The following is a 19066-nucleotide window of genomic DNA, read 5'->3' as shown; positions in this document are numbered from 1 at the left end:
AAGTGACATTTTTGAAGAAAATGTTGCATAGCACAAAACACTAGAAAGTAAGAATGGTCCCAAACTTAATTTTAGCTGGACTTAGCCAATCAAGCACGATCTACAATGCAGGCAAGTATTCAAAGATACATTTGGAAAATGCTGTATCAGAGTCCCTTTTTGATGATTTACAATACATATTAATGACTCCAAGAAGCCCTACACCAAAGGAAAGTGTTTGTTTTAGTTTAAAGCAAACATATTTGACCTCAGAACCTTTTCCTATTTAACACCATGAAACATGCTTGGGGAAATGTCTTTCCAGAAACTAAGATGGGATGAATTATAATACCACAGGGCGGTTTACAAAGTCAAAAATCTCATAATGCTACATGAAACACAAACAGACACAAAGGCACCTCGTGGCTTATTAATCACCAAAGCTGTGCATACAAAAATTTAAATATGTAAATGAGCTAGGAATCAGAAATTTCAATATCTATGGTAGACTTATAGCAACTTAAAAAGACAAATTTTAATTGCTAATTGCCCTCCATTTGAATTTACAGAGCATCAGTTAAAATAAACTCATGGTTGTACTAACTTTGTAGCTCCACATGCAGGCCTGATGGGGGAGGGGGAGGAATCATGTGACCAAAGCTCTTCAATCAAGCATGAGCCATCATCTTGGCCACAGAATTAGTTCAAGGATAAAAAGTTTCATGTGCCAAGTGAGTCCACTAAGATTCAATCTGAAGATTTAGGTTAGAATTTAGGGGAAGTAGAAATGATCTTTCCAATAAGATTACTAACCCAGTGACCATCCTGTTATCAAGTGGCAGAAATGAACAAAAAGGGAGACGCAGGTTTGAACTTGTGAAGACAACGTCATTGAGGAACTTTTCACTTACATGAATAGAGACACTCTCTTTCATTTAACTAGTTTAGACAAGGGTTATCATGAACAATTAAATTATCCTAGACACCTTTTTGAGTATATATTGTTTCCTCAAGCAAAGTAAAAGTGTCAATATTGAAATTTAAAAAAGAAGTTAACTGGATTTCTAAAGTAGACACAGATATTATGGAATTTGGTCTCAGTAAACTGAGGTGGCATGTCTGTAATCAATGTTGCAGATTGGTTTTAGCATGTTGCCAGAGTCTTAATGATATTAATTGTAATTATTAATTAATTGGATTTGGACCCATCCCTGTCAGATTACTGAATGATCAACAGTAGGATATTCACGTGAAAGTCACCAGAAGTCAAGAGTGGAAAGGTAAATTATTTAGAATAATAAAATAATCTTGGGAGAAATCAAAGTTGAACTGAAAATTTATTGTATAGTACAGTAATCAAATTTATTAAAGTTGTACAAAGTCAGACAAATGGACCAATAGAACACAATAGGTCTAGAAGTTATCCAATACATATATAACCAAATGCATTTTGACAGAGAACCCAGAACAATTCAATGGGGGAAAGAAGTCTTCCCAATAGATAATGCTGTATCTACTAGGTATAAATATTAAAAGAAAATGTGTTGGCCCATATCTGACACTTTACATAAAGACATAAACTTGAGAAAACATAAGGAAGCTTTTTTTTTTAATTTAAAAAAATTTTACTTCATGTCCTATCACAGAATAAAATCACAAGAGCTACTACATATTCACTAAAATTGCCGAAGTTAATGGTTAATAATAATAAAATGTTGGAAGGAAATCAGAACAACTGGGTACTAGTAAGCTTAAAATGGGACAATCACTGAAAAATATTTGTCAGAATCTTATAATGTTAAACACTTATTTACATTGCTTAGCAATTCCACTCTAAAGATTTACCTTCTCTCAAAAGACAAAAAATGGTCAACCATAAAATTTGTGCAAGAATTTTTAACTTTAGTTTTGTTTATAACACACAATTAGAAATATTACAAAAACCATCAATAGGGAAAATGGATATTTTTTAATACATTAATAAGTGGAATACTAGTTAGTCAAGAGGGAAAACAGTAATATAAACAAAAATAGTAATAAACCTCAAAAACATTACCTTGAATGAGACAAATCAGACACAAAGGAGTATTTAGTATATGAACTTGTTTACATGAATTGTTAATATATGCAAAATTAATGTGTGAAGCTAGAAATCCACATAGTGGTTGTCTGAAAGGGATACAGAAATAGGTGGGAAAGGTGCTACAAGAAAGTTTTTAAGGTAGTGAATATGCTCTACATCTTGATTGGGGTATTTATTTCATAGGTTACACACTTCTAAAAATTCATCAAACTTTAAACTTAAATTATAGAACTTATTGTATGTAATTTTCAATTCAAAATGAAAGATTTCAAAATAGATTTTATTCAAACTAATTTACTTCCAGACTATTCTATTCAAGGTCTAACAACTAACTTAGATCAGTTGTACTTGAGATTATTTGCTCTACTGCCACAGGTGTTAAGGGAAATATCCTCTCATACTTTCCACAGTTACCAAGGCAGTTATGATGGAAAAATTATTAATCAATACTTGATAATGCCTGTTGGGAAGTAGAAGAAAACCTTGGTTTATAAAAGCAGGTTAAATTGACCCAAGTGACCTAATCAGGCACAATGTTGGTGCTCTTGGTTCTCCTGTCTGTGGCTCTCGCTTCCACTCACCATGCTGGTGAGCACTTTGAAGGGTGAGTAAGCAGTTCCTTAAATGAACAAGTCCTTCTTCTTTGCTGGCCCCAAATTTGAATGCACTACTAAACTCTTTCTTCTGTGCTGTTTTTGCCATCCAGTGAGAAGGTGTTTCGTGTCAATGTTGAAGATGCAGGTCACATCAACTTACTCCAAAAGTTAGCCAGCATCACCCAGGTAAATGATAATTCTATACTATGGATTTGCTGCACACTAGCTTCAAAATCTTAGATTGCATTGTGATTCCATCAAATAATTATTACATGAAATATTGCCCATTGCATTTTTTTGGCAAAAAAAAATGAAACCTGAAAAGCATTTAATGCTACAATGCCTTCTTTATATGCCTAACTTAGATTGCCATAAATCCTGAGAATTATAAATCCATAGGAATTTTTAACAGTTGACAAACCATGACAACTGGATGAGTTGGAATTATAGCAAAGGTCAGAGAACATCTAATACACAATCACTTCCCTTCTAAGGCAAAAGAGAAAAATGGTCTGCTTAGATACTACTGAAAAACTGGGCTTCGGTCCAACTTGAAATTTATTTCCACATTCCATGTATCATCTGCTCTCTTTGATTTTCTTTCATTCCAAATCAAACAACTTCATGACTTTGGTTCAGGCGCTTTTACTGATTATATTATGGAGTTGTGACTGAGTGCGTTTGGGGATTAAAAAGTCATGAATGATTTCAATACTTTACTTTCAATAAACCAAAATGTCTCTGCTACTTTAACATCCACTGTCTATGGGTTAAGAACTTTTTTATAATATATGTGTCAGAAACCTATTACTGACCACACAAATAGTTCACTTGAATAAATGCTGTTTTTTTCATAAATATATAAATCAAACTAATCCAGTAGCCCTTAAATATCTGTCTATCCACCCACATATTCCCTATTTACCCATCTATCCACCCATCCATCTATCTTTCTACTAACTTTTATAATTTGTAAGATGTGGAGGGGAAACAAAGAAGAATATAGAAAATATGATCATTTGAAATAGGTTCAAATGTTTAGTACTGAAATGAATATAAAGTCAAGCATTTCTGCCTTCTGCTCAGATATGTCATTTCCACATTGGAATGGAAATAGCAGTTCTGGTTGTCAGGCCTAATAAGACCCATTTGAATAGTTTGAAGGATAGTAGGAATTCCCCTTTTCAGAGTAGCGCAACTGCCTTACAAAATTGTTATACTGAGAGGGAATATAACTTCTCTTTGATCAACTGGACCTAGCTGATCCAAATATTGTTTACCTTCAAGATTTATCTCTTCCACTTTCATCATTTCTCTTAGCACTGGTTTACATACACTTGATCATTTGGTCACCTCTAAACAGAGCTCAGTGTTATTTCTGTCCATATTTCTTTTTTTAATATGTAGCTCTCAGAATTGACAATGGCTCTCCAAGTATGTACTGATTGATACACATTGTAGAACCAGTGTCTGCCTTCATTTGTAAAGGAGAGAATTATTAATGGGGCCAAAGATTCTTTTCAACATCTTGAACATGTTGGAGGACTTTCTTAACTTATGTTAAGTCTATGGCAATTCAAAACAATTATGTTATTTTTTTTTCTTCCTTGAATGATTTTCAAGCAAGGTTTTCTTCCTTTTGTGCTTGCCCAATTTAGTTTTTAATCTAAATGTGGGATTTTAGATTTACCCTGTTAAAATTGATTGTGATGTTCTATTCATAGAAAGTTTAGATCATTTATAAAATGAATTCACCCAGAAAAATAGCACTTCTCTTAACTTTTATATTTCCAGTAAGCTTAATATGCTTACCTTCTTGATTTTTATCTTTGTCACTGATACAGAAAAGTATTATGTAAGTCAGGGATCAGCAGGGAACTAGAGGCCTCCTTCATGGTACATTCATTCAATACATATTTATCATGTGTCTCCAATGTTCCAGACTCAGTGCTAAGCACTAAAAGTGATTCATTAACCTGTTCTCCTTGGGTAAGTTTATTCAACTTGCCACATTATTGGGGTGTTACCTACTGTTAACACTACCATTTTTCAGCTTATAAAGTAGAATATAAAATGCAGAGGTTTGGTCAAACACTTTGCCGAGATCCAAGATTCAATATTCTACCTACCTGTGGCCTCTTCCAATAATAAGATAAAGTTAATTGGGCTGACTTAGTCCTGTTTAAAACTGTTCTGGGTCCCAAGGACCACTACTTCCTTTTTTAGCATTCACAACCCATCTGCAGTTTACTCTGCAGTTTTGCCAGCCCCCTGCTATGCCCCTAAGACCTCCTACTTCTGGGATTCACCTGTTTTCTTATTTATGAAGTCCAAATCTTGCCCCATCAGATATCCCTTGAAACTATGATGTTCCCAGGACTACTGAGAAAATGCTGCAATCACATCTGTGGTATCTTTTTAGCACCTGTATTTATTTAGTATCTGTATTTATTCAGGAATACAGCATTTTGTAGTGGCCTAGAGCAAAGAATCTGAACTCAGACTACATGGCGGGTTCATTTCCTGGCTCTACCATTCACAGGACTTTGGACATCTCTTTGGGTCTCAACTTTCTCATTTGCAAAATGAAGAGAATAACAGTTTTTATCTTATAATCATTGCAAGATTTTAAAGTGCTGCTACAAATAGAACACTAGACATTTCTTACACAGTAAGAACTGTGTGTTTGTTCCTACATTCATAGGGTCTGGGGGTTTACAAACCAGCATAATCAACTCCTTCCTCATCAACCTTGGGCCTGAAAGAAGGCATTTCTGCTATGACTATAGCATATGAAAAATGTTTTCTTACTGTAGTTTCATCTCTCAGTATAAGCATAAAAAAGTAAGACATAGAGCAATTATTCTTCTAAAAGGCAAGAGCCAAACAAAAGTTAAATAAAGCTACACTCTCTCATCCAGCTGCAAATATGCTTTTGCTCCAAGCAGTGGTACTGCATAGTTATTCTCTATTCATTTTACTTCCGATTAGATTTAAAAAGATATATTTTTATTCTCCTTAGCAGTTTTATTAGCGCAGCATGTTATGGACTACAGCCTTCCTGATAAGATCATTATAAGGGCACCAGGTCTTGGTATTCACCCTTGCCCTTCCTCCCAGCTTTTGAACATGTCCCTTTACAAACTGAATGTATTGGAGAAATCTGAGGCCACACTGGACTCTAGCAGCCTTCCTGTTTTCACCCTTAATTCTATAGTGAGGATTTTGTTTTATATCCTTGCAATCAGGATTATACTTCTCCCTTAATTGAAGACATTCACCATCAAAACTATTTTCTCTTCTCTGTGCTTGGTGAACTGTTTCTTTCCTATAAGTTACTTATTTATGCCCAAAGGAACATAGTGACTATCTTTCGATATTCTCATGACTCCCACTATACGAATAAGTTTCTCTCTGTTGGCTGGAATCAGATCTAAAGTTGCTTCCCCTCCCAACAAGAAAAGAACATGACAAGATAAATTAATTTTATCGGATGTCATACTTTTAGTCAAAGCAATGTTAAGAAAAGGTTATACAGTTTGAGTAACACAAAAAATACTCATCACAAATATTTATTCTTTTATATGCCCATCTTAATCCTAAAATTATTTAAGTAGATATACAGTTACTTCATATTGTGTTCATGTTACTTTTGTGATATATTTTAGGAGGACTCTAGATATTTGCCAGTTGAATGGTTAAGTTGGTAACTGCAATGCTATCACTTAGAGAAATGTTACTTTGTCTTGCAACAAATGTTCTTTGTGGTTCTGTCACACATATTCTTCAAATTAAAATTCTATGACCTTGTTTATATAAATGTTTAACATGTAACTCTGTTCCTCACCTATTGTATTTTATTTACTCCACTTGCATATTTCAGACCTAGAGCTGATTCTTAAGATATTGATAATTACTGAAATTAACATGTATCTTCTTGTGCTAATATTTTCAGTTTATCATTTATATGCATTCTTGACACACTGGCAAATAGCTATAAGGCCATACAATTTTTCCAGGTCTTTGGTTCCATTTCTTCTAAGAATTACTTAGGACTAATACCAGTGTAATAAATCTCTGTCATATTTTCTCAAAACTATGGTTATAAGACATATTTGCATACCAGTTTTCTCCATGCCAAGCTAAAATTTTCAAGTAAACTCAGGTTAGTTCCATAAGTCTCCATTCAAATATAGTTAGGATATTTCTTCACTCCTTTTTAAAGAATCCTCCATTCTTATGTATAATCTCAAGGATAACACTATCAATATGTATTCTTTTTTCAATATTTGGCAGAAACAAAACCAAAGGCCAAGAGGTTATCAGCTTAAGAAAGCAACTTTCAAGTTAATTTCAGAAAGAAAGCAGGCATTTAGGTTATTCTGAAATGGTACTAAATATACTTAAGATGGTGTTAGATCATCAAAGATATTGTGTTGAAACTTTTTTTTTTTTTTAAGATTTATTTGTGCAAACAGAACTGGGTTACAGGCCAGAGGTGCAGGGGCACTGAGAAGATTCACCAGAGACAGAGTGGGGAGCAGAACAGAGTGGGGAGCAGAACAGGCCGACTGTCGAAGTACACTGCTGAGAGAAGCAGCAGGCAGGTCAGGAGAGGCCTGCGGCCCCATGTGAATCACCTCCGGGGCAGGCGGGATAGAACTCATGCGGAAGTGGCTTTAGCTTCTTAGTGCTGTGCTTTAACCTGCTGAGCCACCAGGGAGGGCTGAGACATATTAATTTGAGTGGAAAGCTGGCATCTTGATGTAGGTTCTTCCAGAACCAACCCTTGAACAAAGATTTAAGGATGAATACTACATCTGAGAAGTGCAGGGAGCTCTTAGAGAAAAGTAGAAAGTGATACAAATAAGAGAAGGCAGACAACAAAGGGAGTACTATTTAGCCAGCTACCATAAGGTTGACTCCAGCTATAATTTTAACAGGGAAACACTAAGAAAAGGTGCAAATCACATGCTTCAGAATTATGCTACCTAAGAAAGGAGAGCATTAGATTATTTAGACATCAAATTTCCAGGGTTATTGATTGAGCATTCTCTGGAAAGAGTTATTTATCCTCCTACCTGCCTGGAGCAGTCAGCTTGTTTTTGTTTTTGTTTCTTCCAGTTCTGGGGGCAAAAAGATTCAAACACAGAGTTGCAGAACTTGGCAGTAGGGAGTCCCTTGAGCAGTCTGTGTTATGCATAGCGAGGGCTGTCAAGTTGTCTACAGATGCTAGAGGGCTTGATATGCTTTACCAGTTCCAAACCTCTGGTTCCATACTAAAGATTCAACTCCCTCTCCTAGCCCACCTTGGAATGACACATGTCTAATAGGAACATAAATTCAGAGTGAACTATTTTAAGCTATGTTTTCTCCTACCTATGTTTGTTTTCATTGCCCTTCCATTTATGCAAACTAGAATGTTTGCTAACTAGAATTCATCACCATCCCCTTACTTTCTCTGCCCTTATCATAATATATCTTCATACTTCCTCCATTATGATTCAATCTCTCATCTTTATCCTCTCATCGTTGACTCACTAGATCACTTTCTGTAGCCAATTCATATGAAATATCACTAGTCTCTCTTTCAACACCTTAGTGCTACAGCACTCACACTTTTTTTCCTGGAATCCCTCCTGACACTAGAGCCTAGTGTCCCTGCATTCCATTACCTTGACAGTTCCCATACCCCTGACTCATGACTCCAGTACCCACTGGATTTCTATAGTAGTTTGAAGATTAACAACAAGATACTGGCTATTGTAAAATTAAGTCATCTTAATATGTCACCTCATTAGGTTCTATTAAACAACCTCTAAATTTTCCCCAATTCCCTTCCAAATTTACAGGCAATGGTTCTAAACTGCCTGTCAAATTCCCAGCCTGAACTAGCTCATGAATATATAAACAGGGCCCTTCCTGGTGGTACAGTGGGTTAAAGCACAACACTAAGAAGCTAAAGCCACTTCAGCATGAGTTTGATCCCTAGCCCCAGAGGCAATCCACATAGTGTGGCAGACCCCTCCTGACCCACCCACTGCTCCCCTCAGCAGTGTACTTCATTAGTCGGTCCGTTCTGCTCCTACACTTTCTGTGGTGAATCCTCCCACTGCCTCTGCATTTCTGGCCTGTTCCCCAGTTCTGTATGCATAAATAAATAAATCTTTAAAAATATATATCTAAACAGGGTTTGGGTGAGACAGAAGGGTAGAGAAAGAGCCAATAGCCTACTCACTTCAGGCTTTCAGGCCTTGACTCAATCAAGAAAAGAACAGCAAACAGACTTAAAGGTGGTAGCATGTCTTTTAATATTGTTCCAGAGATAAAGGAAATTTGAAGCCACATGTCATGAAGAAAAAACATTAGTATCATCAAATATGTCATCTTTTTATTTTCATGTACAATTTTCTCTAAAATTTCCCCCATGAGCCAAAAGGTCAGAGGGGATTTGCTCACTAGTGTGTTCCTAGACACAGGTACAGAAGCTAGCACAACTTACCAGGTTATCAATTACAGCTGGTTAATAATCACATAACTGAAAATGTCAGTACATTAATTAATCCTTGAGGGTGTTTTGTATTTGGTTATGATGCCAAGATGTCCACTAGGAAAGATACACTTTTCTGTCTGATGGATCCTCCACAGGCCACGGATGCTCCTGTCTCCACACATAAATGTGATGTACAGCATTGAGTTTCAGATAAATGCTTAAAATAAGTCCATTATAAAGTAAAGCAGAAAACTCAATTTCACTCTATTAAATTTTGTGACTCTCGTTAATTCATCATCATTCATTCAGCATATTTATCCTTTTCCACAAACATTGCTATCACAATAAGCAACTGCTCCAGAAAATCAGTAAGTAGAGAAGAGCGGTTATAGAATACTGCAATTAACTAGCATTGTAGGAAACAATTATATGTACTTCATGCTTGTTGATAATCAATTAAGGCTATGTATGTATGTGTAAACATTTATATTGACATCTAATGGCTTGCTGCTGATCCTTGTTCACTGAAAGGAGATATTTTTAAGCAATTTCATGGATAATTTGATTTTAAAAATAATTCAGTGGAGTGGAGCAACAGTGTTGTAGCTGATAAAAGTTCATAGTTGTGGCCCTCCCTGGTGGCACAGCAGGTTAAAGCACAGCACTAAGAAGCTTAAGTCACTTCCTCATGAGTTCAATCCCCGCCTGCCCCGGAAGAGATCCACATGGGGTGGCAGACCTCTCCTGACCCGCCTGCTGCTCCCCTCAGCAGTGTACTTCGTTGACCTGCCTGTTCTGCTCCCCGCACTGTCTCTGGTGAATCCTCCCACCCTCCACATCTCTGGCCTGTACCCAGTTCTGTATGAATAAATAAATAAAAATCTTTATATATATATTAAAAAAAAGTTCATAGTTGAATTATAGTTGTCCCATATATCTTATTTCCTATTTAGATTGACTTCTGGAAACCAGATTCTGTCACACAAATCAAACCTCACAGCACAGTTGACTTCCGTGTAAACGCAGATGACATTGTCACTGTAGAAGACTTTCTGGACAAGAATGAATTGAATTATGAGTAAGTTTATGTTTTATGACTATTTAAATTCTCTCCCAAGAATGCTGGTAAGCCTCTGGGTAGGTTAATCATAAGCAAGATGCCACAAATAGATCATGGTGGAATTGGCCCCCCATAAAATCTTAAGGCATTAGGCCTAGCGAATTCTGTATTTTAACCAAATAAAAATGGTTCTTACTCTTGAAGCCCCATCTTTAGCCAGACATCTGACCTGCTACTGTATTACAAGTGCTATACAAAGTACAGTCCAAATCAGTGAATACCCTTATTATCAGCTAGATACTTGTCTAGTTCCAAATCACATGAAATCTTCTTTCCAGATAAACTGTCAGACCTATGGTAAATCACACTCTTCATGCTCTTTTAGATAAGTCACACTGAGCAGTTCTGCCCTTTCCTCCCACAAGTCCCCACCATTTTCCCTATGATAGAACACATGGAGAAAACCCCTGAAAAGAATGTGGTTTCCCAAAGTCCTAAATTGGAGTTGGCAAATGAGTTACCCCATTTTCCTCCCCCCAACAGGTCCTTCTAAACCTTTAAGATGAGAATGTCCTTTCAAGTACGGACAGTTGCCTATTTGTTGATCCCAGGAAAGAGAGTGTGCTTGAGAGGGATGACAGAGGAGTGTCTTCAAAGAAAGACAATTCAAAGAAAGAAAGAAAGACTATCACACACATAATGTGCTGTAGATATGGAGAGTGTGTTAAAGAACTGAAACTGAAGGACAACAGACCAACTCTAGGGGTTAGGGAGATGCAGCATAGAAATGAAGCTTCAGTGGAAAACTGAAAGATGAACTGGAGTTAGCCAGACAAAAATGAAGAAAAATGTTATTAGGTAAGAAACCACATTAGCCTGCAGGTATTTGCACAAGTGGAAAGTAGATAAGGGGGTCTTCCTCCAAAGCAGAATTCTTCCCCTAAGCAGCAGATCAGAGAGGAACAGTGGTAGTCCTCAACTTCCATCCTGAACATTCAAACATGCTTATCTAACAATCCTCCACATAAGCCCAAAGGCTGTCAATGTAGTTGAGAAAATGTGACCTATATAATTTTAACATTAGGAAAATTTTCTTGAGTTTCACATTTTAAATATATAAAATAACATTTATGCCAGTGAACACATTAGAATTTTACTTATAAATCTAAAATTCCATCAGAAGAGCATCAAAATGCAGCAAGTTAGTGCTCTGGACAAAAACAAACCAGATTCGAATCCTGACTCTGCAGCTTCCTGGCTGTGTGACCTTGGATAATTTGTGTAAACTTACTGACTTCAGTTTCCTTATCCATAAAATGAAGATATAATGCCTCCCCCAAAGGACTGTTGTGATGAAATAAAACCATATGTAAATAAATTGCAACTGAAAGTACTATTGCTGAGAATGTTACTATGATGTACTGTTGTACAAAGAGAAATTACACATTTTTAAAGGTCAGTGGAAGCTGTTGTGTTTAACCCCATTATCATGTTTCAGACCGTTTAGCTATCTGCTTTTCCCTGAGGGAAGTGTCAAAAAAAAAAAAAAAATGACCTTAAGAATTGACTGTCTTTTTAAAACAAGGATATAATACATTAAGTTCCAAAATGTGACTAAGATTCATGCAGATAGTTTTTTCTTGCTCCTACATTAGGAAAAGATTTCTAAAATCATAAACTTTAGGAGCTTTCAGTAACCTTCATTTCTTAAAATCTTAAGAAAGACAAAGGAACCTCAGCCATCACAAATAAGCTACCTGAGTGGTGTCCTAATTCTACCTATGTCCTAATTCTACCTATGTCACAAAGTAGTTGAATAACTTCTATTCATATACCAATCTCCTTTCACTGTGTGGAAATGTCATGTCCTTTTTTAATAGGTGAACTTTTGGGGAACTGAATGAATGTTATCATCTAGAACATAAGATATTTCCTGGTGGTTAAGAATTCATTAACTTTCACTTTTTTGTTCACTGTTTGACACAGTTGTTCATATAATTTTCTAGCTGATAAGTGAATCCCTAGAAATTCTGCTTACTCACAATATCCTAGAGACCCTCAGCAGACACTGTTCATCTCATTATTATCTCCACTGGCAACTCGTGTATTTAGGTGGTTTCCTGCAAGCAAGAATTTGCAGTTGTGTTTGTATATAAAAAGAACCATTTGCTAGACACATTCCTCCAAAATAGCTTCTCAGATTTTGGGGGACTTCCAACCCTCTTCACTATTACTTATATCATTTGGCCACATTAATCAGATTATGAATTACCAGTGGGGAAATATTAAAATGTCTGCACCAAGAAAAATGTAGCTTTTTTTTTTTTTTATTCTTACATTGTGCAGTTAAATATAGAAAGACTAGGAATTGGATGGTTCTAATCTTCAATTTAAGGTTCCAGAGCCAAGTGGAAAGAACTTTTTAGTGGGCAGCTTGCCACAGGATTCCTTCTGACAAATTCCAAAAAGGATGTTTTAACCCTTTCCAATCTAGGGAGAGATTAATAGTTGCCTATAAGATTGTTTGCCTCAGTATTTCAGGTTCATTAATGTGCCCTTGAATAGCAATGGGTTCATAGTGATGTTCTTCAATAGCCCAAGAATTGATCAAGTTGTTTTCAAGAATCTAAAAAAAGTAAAATGAGTCATGTCTCTCAGACATTGTATTCCTTTCTTTGTTGGGAGTCCCTATCATCCAATTTGCCTGCATTTTTTTTTTTAAGAAATTGGATGGCACTATAAAAAGAACCTATAAATGTATAAAATAGTGTATGTGCTTCTGTATTTTGGAGCTGTAATGTGGTCCCTATTACATTAAGAGGCATTGTTTTAATCTCCAAGAATAGAAGCTCATTATTTAGTAATGATATTTTGTAATATAGCTAAAGTAGTGCTATGTCCTAAATCTAATAACATCAAATAATCATAGGACTGGAAAGGATCATTTGAGGTTAATCCCCTGCCTTCAGGCAAAAGTCAGCATCACATTTCGACCTCATTCTGATGCTCTCTCGCAAGTTACTAGATGATATTTTTTCTCTTGAATAGCATAGTAAATTTAACTGTGTGCTTCTTTGTCCTGGTTATTGATGAAAATGTTTAATATTTAAAAGCAGTAACTCTAAACAAATGTTTCATCTTAGTACCAAACAAAATACTAACCTTGATGTAGTCACTGTATCCCTTAAATAACTTATATTTCAGAATTGGGTGCATGAAAAGGAATAACTGGATGCAAAACAAACTACTGCCCTCTCTACTTTGAACTGGCTCCTGACAGATTAGAGACCACCATGACCTTAAATACACATGTATAATGAAGTCTTGAGACTATGCAGTACCTGGGGATAATTAACTGACAATTTCTTTTCTCTGGGTACCCACTAACCTGTCATGTGACTCTGATGGCATTTTACTTGCTCACTGATGATGGGAAAAGCTTGCTGAAATGAAAGTAGGCATCATTTACCATTTCCTCTTGGATTTTTAGTTTTGCTATTGAGGCAGAGTAATTTACCTTTGTTAGGCAATATTTATTCTTTCAAATTGATTATTCTTGAAGGTTTCTGTCAGTTGATTTTATTTATGGTTTCACAATTTTTATTTTGCTATTTCAGTTTGGTTTGATCTGGGTTTAGTTTTAGTTGTATTTGAGCATCTTTTTACTAAACTATCTCTATTCTAAGTATTAATTTTCTCCATGTTTTCCTGGAGTTAGTGAAAACAGTAAATGACAACTTTGCCATAGTTTAACTATTTTTCTTGATAAACTCTTAAAGACATCTATGACCAAAACCTATGGATTTGGTTCATGTCACCGTCTCTCAGAAATGAAAAGGATATTAAATAACAGATAATCAAATGAGCCATTTGAAAACTTAAAATTTTTAATTAATTTAATTGAACACTTTAAAGACATGACTAATTAATTTAAATAAATTACTTAATTAAAGCTCAGTAACTAAATGACTTTTCTAAAGCCAGTTTATGAGTTAGGCAAAACTATAAACTTGATCTTTTGATATCTGATTCTAGATTGGTTCTGTTGTCCTATTCCCTAACAATACAATTTAGGTTGTAGAATATAGTTATCCTATTTATTTTTATCATTGTTCCTAACTGTAACAAGAAGAATGGTGGTTTCCAAATGTGCCTACAGCCTAATCCCTAAAATATCTGAACAAGTTATATGACAAAAAGAAGTAAGGAATTCAGATTGCTAAATAGTACTTAAAATCGGGAGATTAACCTGGATTGCCTGGGTACAGTCAGTGCAATCACAGAATCCTTAAAGGTGGAAGAGGGATGCAGAAGAGGAGATAGAATGATGCCAAGTGAAAGGGACTTGAGCCACAATTGCTCAATTCCAGTGTTAAAAAGTAAGGCATGTGGGCCACCTCTGGGATCTGGAAAAGGCAGACTCAGAGCATCTCTGGAGCCTCCAGAGAAGAGCACAGCACAGCCCTGTGAACTTCAGCCAGTGAGGCCTGTGCTGAACTTCTGCCCTACAGCACTGTAAAATAATAAATACATTGTTTCAAGCACCAATTTGTTGTCATCTATAGCAGTTAAAGGGAACTAATATACCCAAAGTACTGATGCTTCTCAACAGAAAATGTTTACTCCCCAGAATATACTTCTTATTCTGCTCCTTTTTTTTTTCTACTACTGTAAGATGGTAAAGGCCTTAAGAGACAGTATTTACCTCTTGCTGGGAAGCAAATATCATTAGTATTAAGTTACTGTATTTTCCATAAGCAGATACAAGTCCTGTCCAAATTACCCTAATGAAGAGGAATCCAAGAGGGAGGTTCAGAAGATGTCCTTGATATAATTCATCAGTCCTTGTCCTTGGGGCAGCCAGAGGAAAAGTAGACGTTTGATGTGTGGCTGAAATTCTCTGAGTGTCAGATAAATCATTTCAAGGCTTGACTGTGGATGATAGAAATTTCTGCAAACTAGACTCTGCCTGAATAGTCACAGTGCTATGATCAAGGACATTAATCTTCATAAAATTTTGTCCCTTCTAATCATACTTATATACCTTCTACTCAATAGTATCAAAAGAAATGAGTCACACATGTCCACGCCTGCCTCTTGTCTTAAAACTTTTACCTGAACAAGCAGCAGGCCTTTAAGACTCCATCACCAATTTTCATATAACCTTGTTACAAAATTATTCTTCAATAGCAGAAAACTAATTCCTTAAATACAGTAATCTCTTGCCTAATAAATCTTAAATTTATTACTATTTCTGAATTTCCACTCATCAAGCTATTTGGACTGAGTAGGTTCCTGGTACATGTAACTTTTTTTTTTTTAAAGATTTATTTATTTGTGCATACCGAACTGGGGTACAGGCCAGAGGCTCAGGGGCACGAGAGGCTTCACCAGAGACAGAGTGGGGAGCAGAACAGGCAGATCGCCAAGTACACTGCTGAGGGGAGCAGCGGCGGGTCAGGAGAGGTCTGCCACGCCATGTGATCACCTTCGGGGCAGGCGGGAATCGAACTCATGCGGAAGCGGCTTTAGATTCTTAGTGCTGTGCTTTAACCCGCTCGCCACCAGGGAGGGCCACATATAACTTTTAGTTCTGAAATCAAGAGAGTACTAAGGTTTAAAGGCCTCAAGGGCATATTGTTGCATGTCAGCCCAAACCCTTGATTCAGAGTGTCTATGTACCAAAGGAAACATTTTCCAAATTTAGAGTCCAAGGACACTCAAATATATGATATTTCCACCAAAGGAGGAGACAGCCTTGCTTACAATTCCCAATAGCCTTCTCAGGAAGTTACTTAACTTTTTGTGGTGAACAGGTCAGATTGAAGAGCACCAGGATGCATGTGAGCCTAAAGCAATCACCCTGCATCCGTGTGAATGGTCCCACAAATGCTAACCGGAGTCCCTACTTTGTTTTATTGCAGAGTACTGATCAACAACCTGCGATCTGTGCTGGAGACCCAGTTTGATAGCCAGGTCCGCTCTATTGGACACAGTTATGTCAAGTACAACAACTGGGAAACGGTATGATATGCACGTGATTTAGATCGATGATAGATAATTGCTTTGAGAATTGAAACAGGAACATCACATTAATCCACAAGTTATTCTGTTTGATAGATCGAGGCTTGGACTGAACAAATCGCAGCTGAGAATCCAAGTCTCGTCTCTCGCAGTATTATCGGAACCACTTTTGAGGGACGCAATATGTACGTCCTCAAGGTAAGAATTTTTAACGGTGACCTCACCATGTCTCGGGGATTTATATCAATGAATTCTAACACGTTAGTTAACATCTGTTTCACAGATACGCTCATCCCAAACATTGTTATAAGTCTTTCCCTGCCTGCATCCCCCAGGGAATCAGATTTCCCCATTTCTTTTATCATATGTGGATTTTTTAAACATTATTTTGATTTATTTAAAAAGAAAAAAAGCAATAAAATAATGGAAGTACTATAAATTTAACCACATTCCTGTAAGCAATGTAAATGATCATCTACCTTGATAAAATTCTTGTCTCCCAGATGTTGTTTGCAAATCCATTTGCTAAAGAGGTTCATAAACTCTGTCTACCAGACAACATTACAAAGCATATCAATAATTTGTTTTTGTCATCCTCTAATGCCATTTTGTCATGTAATTCTAATGAAGAAAATAAAAAGACAGGAGTGAGCGGGAGAGAAGAAAAATTCTTACAAGATTAGCAACAATCATGATTACTTCTAATTACTCATCCAGTTGTCTTGGTCATGTCACCTAATAATAGCAGCTGAAAATAACCTCCACGTGAGTACAATTAAGCAGGGTAATCAAGCATCTTCTGAAAACATGAGCTGTCAAGCTTAATAAAAATAATAAACAGCCATGTAAGTCTTCAGCTCAAACATTGTGAGTGTCTAGAGGCAAGAACATTCTGTGCTAGAATTGTGTTTTAATTTAATCTTGGCATATAGGTCTTGCTGCTGTCAAGTTTCATCTGTTATGTCCAAAACCAGACAGGTAGTAAATGTTAACCTTGAAATGTGATGTATCAGTTTCCCCTTTCCTTCTCTTTGCTTAGATTGGCAAAGCTGGGTCAAGTAAGCCTGCCATTTTCATGGACTGTGGTTTCCATGCCAGAGAGTGGATTTCTCCTGCATTTTGCCAGTGGTTTGTGAAAGAGGTCAGTATGCAGAGGGAAACGAAGTATTTTTAATCCAATCAGTCCTTTACAACCTACTATAATAATTAGAGAAAAATAAACACCAGAAAATATTCATAATTCAAGTTCCCCTTTTTTTATATTAATTTCAATTTTCACCAGGAAAGTGAAATTAAGACATGCAAGATGTTAAAGTAATAAATTATATTTATTTGAATTTCATTCACCTGAACATTTTCATCTATCTTTGATGGTAATGTTAACTGGTCGTATATTAGATAGGTAATTTAGAAGTTGATAATTGTTGATAAACCACAAACTTAATCATTATCTCCTGGATAATAATCATTGTATGCTTCAGAATAAAAGGAAACAGTACATTGTATAGTCCCTACTTAAATGATACTGTTTTACATTCTTTATCATTCTAATATTGAGATACTTTAAAAACTTAATTTTGAGCCCATATTGATAGAAATAGGTGACTCAGGGGATAATAAGAAAAGAAGGATCAGCTTTTTGTCATAGAAGAATTACAACGAATGAATGTATAAAGAATAATCAAAGCATAGAACTACTGTTAAAATACCACAATAATAATTATTTCAGGAAAAAATAACGGTTTAAAACTTAAACAGTTTTAAAGTATCTCTCCCAAAATAATATGAAATTACAAAACAAAACTTACAGTAAAGAAACCTAGAATAAACTATCTTAACCTATTGATCCAGGTTAAAATCACCAGTAACCTCACCAGTATAAGATATATTCTATTCTCTGATATTGTGTACCCCCTGAAGCCATATCCTACACCACATCGTTTTAGTAATATTATTTCCACAAATGCATAACATCCCTCTAATTGTTAAAAAAAAAAAATCAGACAAAGCCAATGATGAAGCTTCTGCAAAATAATCAGACCAGTATCCTTCTAGTGTGTCAGATAAGTAAAGACTAAGGAGTTAACAACAATTGAGAGGCTTCCAATGGGACACCACAGCCAAAAGCAATGCGGGATTCTAGTTTGGATCCTAAAACACAATTTGGACATTAGAAAAATTGCTAAAATCTGAACAAAGTCTACAGTTTAGTGTATAGTATTTTACCAATACTGGTGTCTTCACTTTGATGACTATGCCATGGTTATTTATATAAGATGCTAACACTAGGGGGAATTGGGTGAATGGTACCTGGGAACTACTCTGTGTTTGCAATTCTTCTATAAGTATAAAATTATTTCAAAGTTAAAAGTTCATAATATCAAAGTGTTTTAAAAATATAAGTATATAATTATTCCATACAATTTAATTTATTTTGTTTAAGGCACTTCTCCATTGTTGTGGTCATGGTTCTAGATATGTAATGTATCCAACTGGCATTATAGAACCTTAATGGGCATCTCAATAAATAAAACACTGCTTTCTCTACTAGAATCAACATTTATTCAATTCATAAAATTTAGCGACATTATGCATCCCATTTATCCATGAAATTCTGATTTATAACTCCTATACAGGCTGTCCGTACCTATGGACGTGAGATCCGCATGACAGAACTTCTAAACAAATTAGACTTTTATGTCTTGCCTGTTGTCAATATCGACGGCTATGTGTTCACATGGACAAAGGTATGTGAACCAATATTGAGAGCTGATGAAATAAAAGCCAACCACTTTCTATTATATTTGCCCTTACCTTATAATCCATTTGCA

General features: G+C 35.8%; 1 protein-coding gene across 1 annotated transcript in view; it reads left to right on the top strand.

Moving 5' to 3' along the window:
- Nucleotides 1–2595: 2595 nt before the first annotated feature.
- The window catches only part of CPB1 (carboxypeptidase B1 (tissue)), a 32036-nt gene continuing 15565 nt past the window's right edge, over nt 2596–19066 (top strand). Inside the window, exons 1-7 of the mRNA XM_004682124.1 lie at nt 2596–2666; nt 2769–2844; nt 10105–10229; nt 16136–16235; nt 16332–16433; nt 17275–17376; nt 18872–18982. Coding sequence (XP_004682181.1) covers nt 2596–2666; nt 2769–2844; nt 10105–10229; nt 16136–16235; nt 16332–16433; nt 17275–17376; nt 18872–18982 — 687 coding nt within the window. The remainder of the gene's footprint in view (nt 2667–2768; nt 2845–10104; nt 10230–16135; nt 16236–16331; nt 16434–17274; nt 17377–18871; nt 18983–19066) is intronic.

The sequence above is a fragment of the Condylura cristata genome, unplaced genomic scaffold (genome assembly GCF_000260355.1).
Source record: "Condylura cristata isolate star-nosed mole 26May11 unplaced genomic scaffold, ConCri1.0 scaffold00014, whole genome shotgun sequence".
Lineage (NCBI taxonomy): Eukaryota > Metazoa > Chordata > Mammalia > Eulipotyphla > Talpidae > Condylura > Condylura cristata.
The sequence above is the reverse complement of the archived record's forward strand: the minus strand, read 5'-3'. Positions and strand labels throughout refer to the sequence as shown.